This window comes from Electrona antarctica (assembly GCF_951216825.1).
Source record: "Electrona antarctica genome assembly, chromosome: 18".
Taxonomy (NCBI): domain Eukaryota; kingdom Metazoa; phylum Chordata; class Actinopteri; order Myctophiformes; family Myctophidae; genus Electrona; species Electrona antarctica.
The window spans coordinates 765,718-781,830 of record NC_136799.1 but is presented as its reverse complement, the minus strand read 5'-3'; the positions used below and the strand labels follow the sequence as shown (position 1 = coordinate 781,830).

At 44.3% G+C, this 16,113-nt stretch overlaps 2 protein-coding genes across 2 annotated transcripts in view; one reads left to right on the top strand and one right to left on the bottom strand.

Annotated features, from left to right (window-relative positions):
• Positions 1–239: 239 nt before the first annotated feature.
• Positions 240–16,113, top strand: part of LOC306941728 (dynein axonemal heavy chain 6-like) — a 45,269-nt gene continuing 29,395 nt past the window's right edge. The window contains exons 1-3 of the mRNA XM_079527364.1: positions 240–280; positions 1,365–1,516; positions 15,534–15,686. Coding sequence (XP_079383490.1) covers positions 262–280; positions 1,365–1,516; positions 15,534–15,686 — 324 coding nt within the window. The 5' untranslated portion in view covers positions 240–261. The remainder of the gene's footprint in view (positions 281–1,364; positions 1,517–15,533; positions 15,687–16,113) is intronic.
• LOC306942595 (uncharacterized protein) lies at positions 4,340–6,639 on the bottom strand (the record flags this gene model as incomplete). Its single annotated transcript, XM_079528602.1, has 4 exons — positions 4,340–4,514; positions 5,088–5,158; positions 5,231–6,096; positions 6,264–6,639. The coding sequence occupies 4 exons, from the start codon at positions 6,637–6,639 to the stop codon at positions 4,340–4,342; spliced, it is 1,488 nt and encodes a 495-aa protein (XP_079384728.1).

Here is a 16,113-nt window from a genome sequence, read left to right as displayed (position 1 = left end):
CCTGGACGCCATGATGTCACAGGAACACGGTACGGTTACCATGGTTACACTGTGTTCTACAACCACAACGACTCACTGGACCTGGACGCCATGATGTCACAGGAACACGGTACGGTTACCATGGTTACACTGTGTTCTACAACCACAACGACTCACTGGACCTGAACGCCATGATGTCACAGGAACACGGTACGGTGCTGATGCTGTTACCATAGCAACACTATGTTCTACAACCACAACGACTCACTGGACCTGGACGCCATGATGTCACAGGAACACGGTACGGTGCTGATGCTGTTACACTGATGACACAGTACTGATGCTGTCGCCATGGTTACACTGATGCTACAGTACTGATGCTGTCGCCATGGTTACACTGATGCTACAGTACTGATGCTGTCGCCATGGTTACACTGATGCTACAGTAATGATGCTGTCGCCATGGTTACACTGATGCTACAGTACTGATGCTGTCGCCATGGTTACACTGATGCTACAGTACTGATGCTGTCGCCATGGTTACACTGATGCTACAGTAATGATGCTGTCGCCATGGTTACACTGATGCTACAGTACTGATGCTGTCGCCATGGTTACACTGATGACACAGTACTGATGCTGTTTAAACAAATGTTTAAGAAGTATAGCGAAAATAGCAGATCTACAAGCTCACAATGTGGCGCGAAACGACACGTTGTGAGCTTGTAGATCTGCTATTTTCACTAGTTTGAGTCCCGCGCAAACGTCTAACGGCCAAGCTACACCAGGCTTTTCTCACACAAAACACGCGCGTTTACCCCCGCGCGTGCGTTTAATTTAGGTCCAGTCCTATTTTAAAAAACGCACGCGCGGGCCGCGCGTTTACCCTAAACGCGCGGCCCCCGAAGGTGACCTTGAACCTGTCTTATTTCCAGACATGAGGTTCTTCTATAGTCAGGTGACCTTGAACCTGTCTTCTTTCCAGACATGAGGTTCTTCTATAGTCAGGTGACCTTGAACCTGTCTTCTTTCCAGACATGAGGTTCTTCTATAGTCAGGTGACCTTGAACCTGTCTTCTTTCCAGACGTGAGGTTCTTCTATAGTCAGGTGACCTTGAACCTGTCTTCTTTCCAGACGTGAGGTTCTTCTATAGTCAGGTGACCTTGAACCTGTCTTCTTTCCAGACGTGAGGTTCTTCTATAGTCAGGTGACCTTGAACCTGTCTTCTTTCCAGACATGAGGTTCTTCTATAGTCAGGTGACCTTGAACCTGTCTTCTTTCCAGACATGAGGTTCTTCTATAGTCAGGTGACCTTGAACCTGTCTTCTTTCCAGATGTGAGGTTCTTCTATAGTCAGGTGACCTTGAACCTGTCTTCTTTCCAGATGTGAGTTTCTTCCGCTCCACTCTGCAGCGCTACCACAGCCAGCACAGAGACACCCTGGACATGCTACCCACAATGCACCTGGGCCTGCTGCAGGTGGACACCGCCCAACTGAAGACCACGCTGATGCCCTCGCCTCAACGCTGTCTGGAGGTACGCGGCGCACGTGCGTTCGCACGTACACACACACACACACACACACACACATGCATGCACGCGCACACACACGGAAGGAGAAGGAGAAGGAGATTAAGAAAAAAAGAGACAATAACAATAATGGACCATTATTTTAAAGGACTGCTTGGTCCTTTAAAAAAATAAAATAAACACAAAAATGTGTGGCCCAGGGGCCCTCATGGGGACTTTAAAGGGCAATTGCAACCAAACTGAAATGCAGATGTCACGTGTTACATAAAACAATTACTTCAAACTCTCATATAAGCATATAGTTCACATCTCTGTTGTACCTATATGTCATTTAGTTTCATACTTCGGCCTTATCAACACTGCTGATCACATTACATTATTCACAGAATTATAATGTTCATATTAGATCTGACATTCTGTTACATTCCCGTCAAGTCTGAATTAATTTAGTGGATATTGTAGTTCTCTGAATTAATTTAGTGGATATTGTAGTTCTCTGAATTAATTTAGTGGATATTGTAGTTCTCTGAATTAATTTAGTGGATATTGTAGTTCTCTGAATTCATTTAGTGGATATTGTAGTTCTCTGAATTAATTTAGTGGATATTGTAGTCCTCTGAATTCATTTAGTGGATATTGTAGTTCTCTGAATTAATTTAGTGGATATTGTAGTCCTCTGAATTAATTTAGTGGATATTGTAGTCCTCTGAATTAATTTAGTGGATATTGTAGTCCTCTGAATTCATTTAGTGGATATTGTAGTCCTCTGAATTCATTTAGTGTATATTTTAGTTCTCTGAATTAATTTAGTGGATATTGTAGTCCTCTGAATTCATTTAGTGGATATTTTAGTCCTCTGAATTAATTTAGTGGATATTGTAGTCCTCTGAATTCATTTAGTGGATGAAAAGTGGAGTTAACAGGCAATTATGGACACTGTATTTTGCTCGTAAACCTCAAGTTTAGCAGCATATACAGTTAATATACGGTAATATACAGGTGTGATGGTACAATTTGGGAGTTTACCGGAGTTTGTTGTAAAGTTTAACGGGAGTTTCCTGTAATATACACCGTATTCCATGCTTTTTGCACATAATTCTGTGTCTACCGTAATACTAGAGGCAAACTGTCAATCATGTATATTTATTGGAGCTGTACAAAATGACATTAAGTAAAATCTTAAATAAAAATAATAATAATACAGTATATCAAGTCCAAATGGTAATAATAACTACATGGAACTAAAAACATTGCATCAAAATGCATACGTACAAAATAGTCAGCAGTTGCTTTTGCAAGAGTCAAATCATCATGAAAATGTTCCGTAACAACGGCAGAGGTGAACACAACGCAGAATAGACACTCGAGCCAGACGTCTGAGTCAGAATACTTAAACATACCCTGTGCTTTGACGTCTGAGTCAGAATAGTAAACATACCCTGTGCTTTGACGTCTGAGTCAGAATAGTAAACATACCCTGTACTTTGACGTCTGAGTCAGAATAGTAAACATACCCTGTGCTTTGACGTCTGAGTCAGAATACGTAAACATACCCTGTACTTTGACGTCTGAGTCAGAATAGTAAACATACCCTGTACTTTGACGTCTGAGTCAGAATAGTAAACATACCCTGTACTTTGACGTCTGAGTCAGAATAGTAAACATACCCTATTACCCTGTACTTTGACTTCTGAGTCAGAATAGTAAACATACCCTGTACTTTGACGTCTGAGTCAGAATAGTAAACATACCCTGTGCTTTGACGTCTGAGTCAGAATAGTAAACATACCCTGTACTTTGACGTCTGAGTCAGAATAGTAAACATACCCTGTGCTTTGACGTCTGAGTCAGAATACGTAAACATACCCTGTACTTTGACGTCTGAGTCAGAATAGTAAACATACCCTGTGCTTTGACGTCTGAGTCAGAATAGTAAACATACCCTGTACTTTGACGTCTGAGTCAGAATAGTAAACATACCCTGTACTTTGATGTCTGAGTCAGAATATAAATCTCTCAGAATATATAAATGCATCTCTCTCTGCATCTTCATCTCTCTCTGCATCTGCATCAGTTCAGTTTATTTATTTTGGTCATTAAAAAAAGGAAAAACAGATTAATACAGTGCCTGCATTTTTTTTGCAAAATAAACATTGACCAAAAAGGTATAGGCTGAAGCCTTAGCTTATTGTGCCTACCTACCCTTCTAGCAATGGCTTGCATAGGTGAAATAATACAACAAAGCAAATGATGTATATTATGGAACCACAATTCGTTAATATAGCATAAATAACTGTTTTAAACTAAAGTATAACGTTAAGTTGTCTCCCCTAAAATAACTTGAGCTGCTCTGACCAACACCTAGTTTGGGCAGCTGCAGGGGTCCTCAGCTGTCATTCTATTATGCTAAATAGATCTAGCTTGCTGATAGTGAGCAAATGGCCAGGGGTCCTACTGTGACAATACCTTATATGGAGATGTTTGACCACTTAGTTTAACCCATTTTGGGCGGGAACCCCTTTTGGTGTTAGCATTATGTTATGCTTTAGCTATTGAAAAATAGCAGATCTACAAGCTCATAGCGCGCCACCGAGTGGCGCGCTACGAGCTTGTAGATCTGCTATTTTTGAAAATCGAAGAACGACTGACATAGAAACATAGCTTTTTCAGAAAACTGTCAGGATGTAGAAGACATTTTTAGAATCTGATCTCAGGTCAAAATAGGTTAAACGTCATGGGGTTGGGATGGAGCCCACCCTTCCATTGTTGTCTCTGTGCTAGACTGTATAAAGACCCAACTAAGATGTACTGTATATGCGTTGGTTCCCACTAGCCGCCAGGCTGGTGGGTGGCTGGAGCATGATGGATGTTGAGTCTGTACTCTGGGTGGCTGGAGCATGATGGATGTTGAGTCTGTACTCTGGGTGGCTGGAGCATGATGGATGTTGAGTCTGTACTCTGGGTGGCTGGAGCATGATGGATGTTGAGTCTGTACTCTGGGTGGCTGGAGCATGATGGATGTTGAGTCTGTACTCTGGGTGGCTGGAGCATGATGGATGTTGAGTCTGTACTCTGGGTGGCTGGAGCATGATGGATGTTGAGTCTGTACTCTGGGTGGCTGGAGCATGATGGATGTTGAGTCTGTACTCTGGGTGGCTGGAGCATGATGGATGTTGAGTCTGTACTCTGAAAATAAATCAAACTCTGAACTCCGAAACAACGTTGCCTGCCTGTCTGCCTCCGACTTTCTTCTTCAGTTTTAGTCTAAGTATTCTCAAGTCAAGTCTCATGTTTGGTTGTATAGGAAGAAAACACATTTCCTTTAGAGTTCATTGGTTGTATAGAAAGAAAACACATTTCCTTTAGAGTTCATTGGTTGTATAGGAAGAAAACACATTTCCTTTAGAGTTCATTGGTTGTATAGGAAGAAAACACATTTCCTTTATAGTTAATTTACTTCACAAACAACAGAAAAAACAAAACAAAAAGAACAAATAAAGACAAGACGAAACCGTTAACAGGAACAAGACAGAACAGAACAGAAAAGAAACAAAAAACATAACAACAAAACAACAACTCTTCTCTCAGGCCTGTCACCTCTCTGTTCTTCTCCTCCAGCTGTCTCTCAAACTCTCTCTGCATCTGAACCTCCTCCTTCGCTAACAACTCTTCTCTCAGGCCCGTCACCTCTCTGTTCTTCTCCTCCAGCTGTCTCTCAACCTCCTCCTTCGCTAACAACTCTTCTCTCAGGCCTGTCACCTCTCTGTTCTTCTCCTCCAGCTGTCTCTCAAACTCTCTCTGCATATTTATCTTTGAGGTCATGGTGTTGCTGACCATCTCAGGAAGAATTCTCTTCATCAGGTCTCTCTCTCCTAACGCCCTGTCTTCATATACCTTTCTCATCTCCTCTAGTGCCTGCCTGTGTCTCTCCTCCATCTCTCTCTTCTTGCTCTCTCTCTCCTCTTTAATCTTCACCAGCTTTCTCTTCAACTTCTCTTTTCTCTCAGACTCCCTCCTCAGCTCTTCTTCCAGCTCTCTTTTCTTCTCTCCATACCTCTCCTCCTCCTTTCTTTTCTCCAGGTCAGCCAGTTTATCCTCAATCTCACTGATGTGTGCCTTAAGCTCTTGGATGATTTTCTCTTTCCCCTTCAGAGACTCCTTAAGCTCCTTCTCTAACTTCTCCCTCATCTCCTGCTCTTCCTTGTGTTTCCACTCCTCACTGTCCCTCTGAATCATCTTTTCGGCCTGGGCGTTTTCCTCCTGGAGGGTGATGTAATAATCATGCAGGAGTTTACTAAGGTTAGGGTCCAGCTGTTGAAGGATGTCAATCATTTCTGAACTTGCATCTTTTCCCTTGTTCCTCACCATGTCAATAAGTCCCCGTGCTTTGTCTGCCCTGACTTTTTCCCCTCCTTTTTCCTCCATCTCCATGTCATTGATTATGTTCTTACTCAAAAGTCTGTCCATTAGAGATTTCAGATTGGAATCTGAGACTCTGTAAATGAACTCTTCCCTCACAGTCTTCAGATATTTCTCTGCTTCCTGGATCTGTATCTTTGTCAGAATTTGCTGAGTCGTGGAAGAACCTTGAAGACAAGATGGGGGGGTTGGTTTTTATTAATTGTGCTATAATTATGAAATATTGACATTGATAATATCTATTAACCCATTTTGGACTGAGGCCGATTCTAAAAACGCCTTCTAAATCCTGACAATTTGATGATTCTATTGAACATAATGCTAACATGCATACCCATCTTTGACCTGATGCTCTCTCGTTCTTTCTTCACCTTCATCTGTCGTCGTGTTGCTCCCTCATCCTGGGTTCTCCTTTTCTTCTCAGTCTCCTCTAACACTCTTCTGTCTATCTCAAAACAGCCTCCTTTCTCTCCTGCCACCATCTCCTCTATCTTGTCTAACAGCTCTGTGACCTGAGTGTCATCACATCTGTTCTTATTGTTGAAGACATGATACCTGTTCCCACATTTCTCTACAAGCCTCTTGAGGGCCTCTCCTTCACTCTCAATGAACTGCTCAATGGATCTACCTCCTAGATAGTCTCCACAGGAGAACAGTATCATAGTGTGATTCCACACTGCCTCACTGAGAAGCTGCATGTGATCCTCCATGTTTTTATACCTATCAGCTTTACATGACCCATCTGCTCTTATAGCCAGAAGGAGAGCATGTGGACCTGGAGGACACAGAGATGAACTAAGAACTATCTCCTGTTTGATCAGCTCAGGTGTTATGTTTAGAGGGTCATTACTAAACCATCCTGGAGTGTCAACGACAGTAACATGTCTCCCTGCTACGTCTCCCTGTCTCTTCTCACACTTCTCAAACTGCTCTGATTCTGAACCCAGGATGGTGTTTCCTATTGACCTCTTCCCTGAACTTTTAGCTCCCAGAAGAGTAATTCTCATCTCCGAGGGTTTTTTACTGGAGCCTGAAAATAAAAGATAAATAGTCGTACATTATCTCATATTAATTTAGAATTGTAATTATTCAGTACAATATTATCATATTTGATTGGTTAACCTGAAGATGAGGTCATCTCTGCACGTTTACTGGTCCTCTTCTTCTATATCTGTCATGGAAAATAAACGTCACAAAGTTTATGAAAAAACATAAATCTAGATATCTAACATCATTAATATATGAACGTGCACACACACACACACACACACACACACACACACACACACACACACACACACACACACACACACACACACACACACACACACACCTCTCCTCCTGACTTGGTTCTCAGATCAAAAGTAAACAACATGTAAACAATACAGTGAAACCTCAAGTGACGCCTCATTGGCCACCGGGACTCATTTGCATAAATACGTAGACGCCTCATTGGCCACTGGGACTCATTTGCATAAATACGTAGACGCCTCATTGGCCACTGGGACTAATTTGCATAAATACGTAGACACCTCATTGGCCACCAGGACTCATTTGCATAAATACGTAGACGCCTCATTGGCCACTCATTTGCATAAATACGTAGACGCCTCATTGGCCACCAGGACACATTTGCATATATACGTAGACACCTCATTGGCCACTGAGACTCACGTCAACACCGTCACCAGAAAATATATGACAGGGACCCCCATTAGAAAATATATGACAGGGACCCCCATTAGAAAATATATGACAGGGACCCCCATTAGAAAATATATGACAGGGACCCCCATAAGAAAATATATGACAGGGACCCCCATTAGAAAATATAGGCCAGGGACCCCCATTAGAAAATATATGACAGGGACCCCCATTAGAAAATATAGGCCAGGGACCCCCATAAGAAAATATATGACAGGGACCCCCATTAGAAAATATATGACAGGGACCCCCATAAGAAAATATAGGCCAGGGACCCCCATTAGAAAATATATGACAGGGACCCCCATTAGAAAATATATGACAGGGACCCCCATTAGAAAATATAGGCCAGGGACCCCCATAAGAAAATATATGACAGGGACCCCCATTAGAAAATATATGACAGGGACCCCCATTAGAAAATATATGACAGGGACCCCCATTAGAAAATATATGACAGGGACCCCCATAAGAAAATATATGACAGGGACCCCCATTAGAAAATATAGGCCAGGGACCCCCATAAGAAAATATATGACAGGGACCCCCATTAGATAATATATGACAGGGACCCCCATAAGAAAATATAGGCCAGGGACCCCCATTAGAAAATATATGACAGGGACCCCCATTAGAAAATATATGACAGGGACCCCCATTAGAAAATATAGGCCAGGGACCCCCATAAGAAAATATATGACAGGGACCCCCATTAGAAAATATAGGCCAGGGACCCCCATTAGAAAATATATGACAGGGACCCCCATTAGAAAATATATGACAGGGACCCCCATTAGAAAATATAGGCCAGGGACCCCCATTAGAAAATATATGACAGGGACCCCCATTAGAAAATATATGACAGGGACCCCCATAAGAAAATATAGGCCAGGGACCCCCATTAGAAAATATATGACAGGGACCCCCATTAGAAAATATAGGCCAGGGACCCCCATTAGAAAATGTAGGACAGGGACCCCCATTAGAAAATATATGACAGGGACCCCCATTAGAAAATATAGGCCAGGGACCCCATAAGAAAATATATGACAGGGACCCCCATTAGAAAATATATGACAGGGACCCCCATAAGAAAATATATGACAGGGACCCCCATTAGAAAATATATGACAGGGACCCCCATAAGAAAATATATGACAAGGACCCCCATAAGAAAATATATGACAGGGACCCCCATTAGAAAATATATGACAGGGACCCCCATTAGAAAATATATGACAAGGACCCCCATAAGAAAATATATGACAGGGACCCCCATTAGAAAATATATGACAAGGACCCCCATAAGAAAATATATGACAGGGACCCCCATAAGAAAATATATGACAGGGACCCCCATTAGAAAATATATGACAGGGACCCCCATTAGAAAATATATGACAAGGACCCCCATAAGAAAATATATGACAGGGACCCCCATAAGAAAATATATGACAGGGACCCCCATTAGAAAATATATGACAGGGACCCCCATTAGAAAATATATGACAAGGACCCCCATAAGAAAATATATGACAGGGACCCCCATAAGAAAATATATGACAGGGACCCCCATTAGAAAATATATGACAGGGACCCCATTAGAAAATATATGACAGGGACCCCCATTGGAAAAGATATGACAGGGACCCCCATTAGAAAATATATGACAGGGACCCCCATTAGAAAATATATGACAGGGACCCCCATTAGAAAATATAGGCCAGGGACCCCCATAAGAAAATATATGACAGGGACCCCCATTAGAAAATATAGGCCAGGGACCCCCATTAGAAAATATATGACAGGGACCCCCATTAGAAAATATATGACAGGGACCCCCATTAGAAAATATATGACAGGGACCCCCATTGGAAAATATAGGCCAGGGACCCCCATAAGAAAATATAGGCCAGGGACCCCCATTAGAAAATATATGACAGGGACCCCCATAAGAAGATATATGACAGGGACCCCCATTAGAAAATATATGACAGGGACCCCCATTAGAAAATATATGACAGGGACCCCCATTAGAAAATATATGACAGGGACCCCCATTAGAAAATATATGACAGGGACCCCCATTGGAAAATATAGGCCAGGGACCCCCATAAGAAAATATAGGCCAGGGACCCCCATTAGAAAATATATGACAGGGACCCCCATTAGAAAATATAGGCCAGGGACCCCCATTAGAAAATATATGACAGGGACCCCCATTAGAAAATATATGACAGGGACCCCCATAAGAAAATATAGGCCAGGGACCCCCATTAGAAAATATATGACAGGGACCCCCATTAGAGAAGAATGTTACGGCTCTAGCAGTGATTCTAAACCAGTTTAATGTCAAGGACCCCCAGTTTGACATGCATTAGTCTACGGACCCCCATTTAATGGCATTTACAGTATATCTCTTGGACCACAATTTATATTGTAAAATCACTGTTAATTTAACTCTGAAATGGTTCCATTTGTACACTCTCAGAGTTACAGACCCATAAGGGTCCATTTGGTTCATAACTATCATTTAGGGGACCCCCTGGAGCTCCCTCAAGGACCCCTGGAGGTCCCCCCCCCCACGCCACCCCACTTTGAGAACCACTGTCTCCACCACTGTGTGTGTGTGTGTGTGTGTGTGTGTGTGTGTGTGTGTGTGTGTGTGTGTGTGTGTGTGTGTGTGTGTGTGTGTGTGTGTGTGTGTGTGTGTGTGTGTGTTTTGTAGAATCGAGCGCAGGTCTATAATGGGTTAAACAGCATTTGAAATGATATTTCTCTCTACTCACTCACTCAGAAGTTATTATAAGTTAATATATTTAAGTTATTTAAGTTAATATATTTTCTCTCTACTCACTCACTCAGAAGTTATTATAAGTTAATATATTTAAGTTATTTAAGTTAATATATTTTCTCTCTACTCACTCACTCAGAAGTTATTATAAGTTAATATATTTAAGTTATTTAAGTTAATATATTTTCTCTCTACTCACTCACTCAGAAGTTATTATAAGTTAATATATTTAAGTTATTTAAGTTAATATATTTTCTCTCTACTCACTCACTCAGAAGTTATTATAAGTTAATATATTTAAGTTATTTAAGTTAATATATTTTCTCTCTACTCACTCACTCAGAAGTTATTATAAGTTAATATATTTAAGTTATTTAAGTTAATATATTTTCTCTCTACTCACTCACTCAGAAGTTTCCAAAACCAAATCTTCGTCTTCGCTGTTCGGTCTCTCTGCGCAAACCGCTGTCACATGAGTGAATGAGTGAGTGAGAGAGTGAGTGAGAGAGAGAGAGAGAGAGAGAGAGAGAGAGAGACCAAAAGCCACCTAGCCAGATATTATCGCTTCCATCTTAAACTCATGATGTTGTTCATTGCAACTTATGCATGACAAGCAGTGAGCAGACATTACGTTGAGTATATGGGCATATTTCTTTAGAATGGTGACTCAACCAGGCAATCCGGTATACCTACTTTCCCTTGAAATTCAAACTCCCTTTTCTGAGGAAGTTCTTGACATCCGACTTCCCAATAACTGACGCGCCATCGTACGCCTACAGAATACCTTCCAACGTAGTAAATGCATGGTCAGGGACCACATGCCATACCTTCACTGACCACCATGTATGCTCTATACTATAGAGCATCTCAGTCCCGCCCCCTACCATGGACCAGGAAATGAATCCCAATGCATTTTTCCCGTAGACATTTCGAAAAGTATTTATTTAAAGACGGTTACGCCACGGACAAAGCCAACTCGAGTCGTGACAAATCATGACAATAAACACAATATTTTGGACCAAACAAATAATTACAAAGAAGAAAAACAACAAAAAAAGTGTTGTAACCTGCCGTTTTTTTCTTCTTTCTAATTATTTTTTTCCGCGGCGTAAACGTCTTTAAATAAATACTTTCTGAAATGTCTATGAGGAAAATGAACGGAGAATCATTTCCTGGTCCATGGTAGGGGGCGACTGTGACGCTCTATAGAGCATCCATCTCAGTCCCGCCCCCCCAAAATATTGTGTTTATTGACATGATTTGTCACGACTCGAGTTGGCTTTGTACGACACTTAAAAGGTCTTAAAATAAATACTTTTTGAAATGTCTATGGGAAAATTATGCATTGGGAATTATTTCCTGGGCCTGGCGTCGTCATGAAAGGGGGCGGGACTGCGACGCTCTAGTGACTATAGTGTATATGCATAGTTTCATTATATACAGGGCTTGACATTAACTTTTTGAGGCACTTGTCCTTCGGACAAGCACATTTCCCATTCACTTGTCCGGAGCACGAGCACACACAAAAGGCCTACATTTTAAATCAACTAAACTGTAAGTTGGTTTTGGTGAATACGAGATGAATATTCTTGGTTTACAAGTTAATATTCCCTAGAATGTATGTGATCTAATATTTCATGGCTGGCTGGCTGGCTGGCTGGCTGGCTGGCTGGCTGGCTGGCTGGCTGGCTGGCTGGCAGGCAGGCAGGCAGGCAGGCAGGCAGGCAGGCAGGCAGGCAGGCAGGCAGGCAGGCAGGCAGGCAGGCAGGCAGGCAGGCAGGCAGGCAGGCAGGCAGGCAGGCAGGCAGGCAGGCAGGCAGGCAGGCAGGCAGGCAGGCAGGCAGGCAGGCAGGCAGGCAGGCAGGCAGGCAGGCAGGCAGGCAGGCAGGCAGGCAGGCAGGCAGGCAGGCAGGCAGGCAGGCAGGCAGGCAGGCAGGCAGGCAGGCAGGCAGGCAGGCAGGCAGGCAGGCAGGCAGGCAGGCAGGCAGGCAGGCAGGCAGGCAGGCAGGCAGGCAGGCAGGCAGGCAGGCAGGCAGGCAGGCAGGCAGGCAGGCAGGCAGGCAGGCAGGCAGGCAGGCAGGCAGGCAGGCAGGCAGGCAGGCAGGCAGGCAGGCAGGCAGGCAGGCAGGCAGGCAGGCAGGCAGGCAGGCAGGCAGGCAGGCAGGCAGGCAGGCAGGCAGGCAGGCAGGCAGGCAGGCAGGCAGGCAGGCAGGCAGGCAGGCAGGCAGGCAGGCAGGCAGGCAGGCAGGCAGGCAGGCAGGCAGGCAGGCAGGCAGGCAGGCAGGCAGGCAGGCAGGCAGGCAGGCAGGCAGGCAGGCAGGCAGGCAGGCAGGCAGGCAGGCAGGCAGGCAGGCAGGCAGGCAGGCAGGCAGGCAGGCAGGCAGGCAGACAGACAGACAGACAGACAGACAGACAGACAGACAGACAGACAGACAGACAGACAGGTGACACTGCATTCCTTTATACTCTGTCATCTTCATGATCTCATCTGTCATCACACGCTGCTGCGTGCGCCACATCATGTCCTCGACTAACCCTGAATACGTTCAATAGTCACCTCTGACAGACAGAGAGAACACCGCACGCACGCACACGTTTTTGATTGTAAAATGTGTTATATTGATTTTGGCAGTACTATTGGTGCCGTAGTAGCCTATACCTACTCAGTACTATTGGTGCCGTAGTAGCCTATACCTACTCATATGGACTCTATTGGTGCCGTAGTAGCCTATACCTACTCATATGGACTCTATTGGTGCCGTAGTAGCCTATACCTACTCATATGGACTCTATTGGTGCCGTAGTAGCCTATACCTACTCATATGGACTCTATTGGTGCCGTAGTAGCCTATACCTACTCATATGGACTCTATTGGTGCCGTAGTAGCCTATACCTACTCATATGGACTCTATTGGTGCCGTAGTAGCCTATACCTACTCATATGGACTCTATTGGTGCCGTAGTAGCCTATACCTACTCATATGGACTCTATTGGTGCCGTAGTAGCCTATACCTACTCATATGGACTCTATTGGTGCCGTAGTAGCCTATACCTACTCATATGGACTCTATTGGTGCCGTAGTAGCCTATACCTACTCATATGGACTCTATTGGTGCCGTAGTAGCCTATACCTACTCATATGGACTCTATTGGTGCCGTAGTAGCCTATACCTACTCATATGGACTCTATTGGTGCCGTAGTAGCCTATACCTACTCATATGGACTCTATTGGTGCCGTAGTAGCCTATACCTACTCATATGGACTCTATTGGTGCCGTAGTAGCCTATACCTACTCATTGGTGCCGTAGTAGCCTATACCTACTCATTGGTGCCGTAGTAGCCTATACCTACTCATTGGTGCCGTAGTAGCCTATACCTACTCATTGGTGCCGTAGTAGCCTATACCTACTCATATTGGTGCCGTAGTAGCCTATACCTACTCATATTGGTGCCGTAGTAGCCTATACCTACTCATTGGTGCCGTAGTAGCCTATACCTACTCATATTGGTGCCGTAGTAGCCTATACCTACTCATTGGTGCCGTAGTAGCCTATACCTACTCATATGGACTCTATTGGTGCCGTAGTAGCCTATACCTACTCATATGGACTCTATTGGTGCCGTAGTAGCCTATACCTACTCATTGGTGCCGTAGTAGCCTATACCTACTCATTGGTGCCGTAGTAGCCTATACCTACTCATATTGGTGCCGTAGTAGCCTATACCTACTCATTGGTGCCGTAGTAGCCTATACCTACTCATATTGGTGCCGTAGTAGCCTATACCTACTCATTGGTGCCGTAGTAGCCTATACCTACTCATATTGGTGCCGTAGTAGCCTATACCTACTCATTGGTGCCGTAGTAGCCTATACCTACTCATTGGGGCCGTAGTAGCCTATACCTACTCATTGGGGCCGTAGTAGCCTATACCTACTCATTGGTGCCGTAGTAGCCTATACCTACTCATTGGTGCCGTAGTAGCCTATACCTACTCATTGGTGCCGTAGTAGCCTATACCTACTCATTGGGGCCGTAGTAGCCTATACCTACTCATTGGTGCCGTAGTAGCCTATACCTACTCATTGGTGCCGTAGTAGCCTATACCTACTCATATTGGTGCCGTAGTAGCCTATACCTACTCATTGGTGCCGTAGTAGCCTATACCTACTCATATTGGTGCCGTAGTAGCCTATACCTACTCATTGGTGCCGTAGTAGCCTATACCTACTCATATTGGTGCCGTAGTAGCCTATACCTACTCATTGGTGCCGTAGTAGCCTATACCTACTCATTGGGGCCGTAGTAGCCTATACCTACTCATTGGGGCCGTAGTAGCCTATACCTACTCATTGGTGCCGTAGTAGCCTATACCTACTCATTGGTGCCGTAGTAGCCTATACCTACTCATTGGTGCCGTAGTAGCCTATACCTACTCATTGGTGCCGTAGTAGCCTATACCTACTATTGGTGCCGTAGTAGCCTATACCTACTCATTGGTGCCGTAGTAGCCTATACCTACTCATTGGTGCCGTAGTAGCCTATACCTACTCATTGGTGCCGTAGTAGCCTATACCTACTCATTGGTGCCGTAGTAGCCTATACCTACTCATTGGTGCCGTAGTAGCCTATACCTACTCATTGGTGCCGTAGTAGCATATGGACTCTATTGGTGCCGTAGTAGCCTATACCTACTCATATGGACTCTATTGGTGCCGTAGTAGCCTATACCTACTCTATTGGTGCCGTAGTAGCCTATACCTACTCTATTGGTGCCGTAGTAGCCTATACCTACTCATATGGACTCTATTGGTGCCGTAGTAGCCTATACCTACTCTATTGGTGCCGTAGTAGCCTATACCTACTCATATCAGTACTATTGGTGCCGTAGTAGCCTATACCTACTCATATGTGAATTTAGATCATGAAATGTAGCAAATGTGTTTGCTTCAACTTCAGTGATTGGCACCCAGCACGATATAAATTGGAGAGCAACGGAGAGAAGGAAAAAAAAGCAAGGCATAAAACATTAAAATAATAGCAGTATAATGCAATACAGTGAGAACATGAATAAAGGTGTAATGCTGTGTTGTGGCCACCAGGCGGTGAACAAGGCGCTCCACACCCAGGCGCGGGCAAGGCTGGACTCCATCCTCAGCGAGGCTCAGGACGCAGAGTTCAACCTCAAGGTCGACCCCAAGGTCACCGCCGAGTATGTCACCTCTCTGACCTTCCTGGACCTCATACAGGACAGAGTAAGACACGCACGCACGCACACATGCACGCACACAGGCACGCACACAGGCACGCACGCACGCACACAGGCACGCACGCACACATGCACGCACACAGGCACGCACACATTTGAGACGATGGATAGAAGTGAATGTGTTAAGTGTTGTGCCACCCGAACATATATTAATATATTCTCTTCTCAAAGGGTTAACCCATTCTGGGCGGGAACCCCTTTTGGTGTTTTAACCACTATTTTAAACTTTATCTATTGAAAAATAGCAGATCTACAAGCTCGTAGCGCGGCACCGAGTGCCGCGCTACGAGCTTGTAGGTCTGCTATTTTAGAAAATCACACCCATTTGAACTGAGTGGTGCAACTCTGTGTGGGGGCCCCCGGTGGGTCCCCGGAACTTCCAGGTTCCACAGGAACGCGCCCAGGGTGCCGGC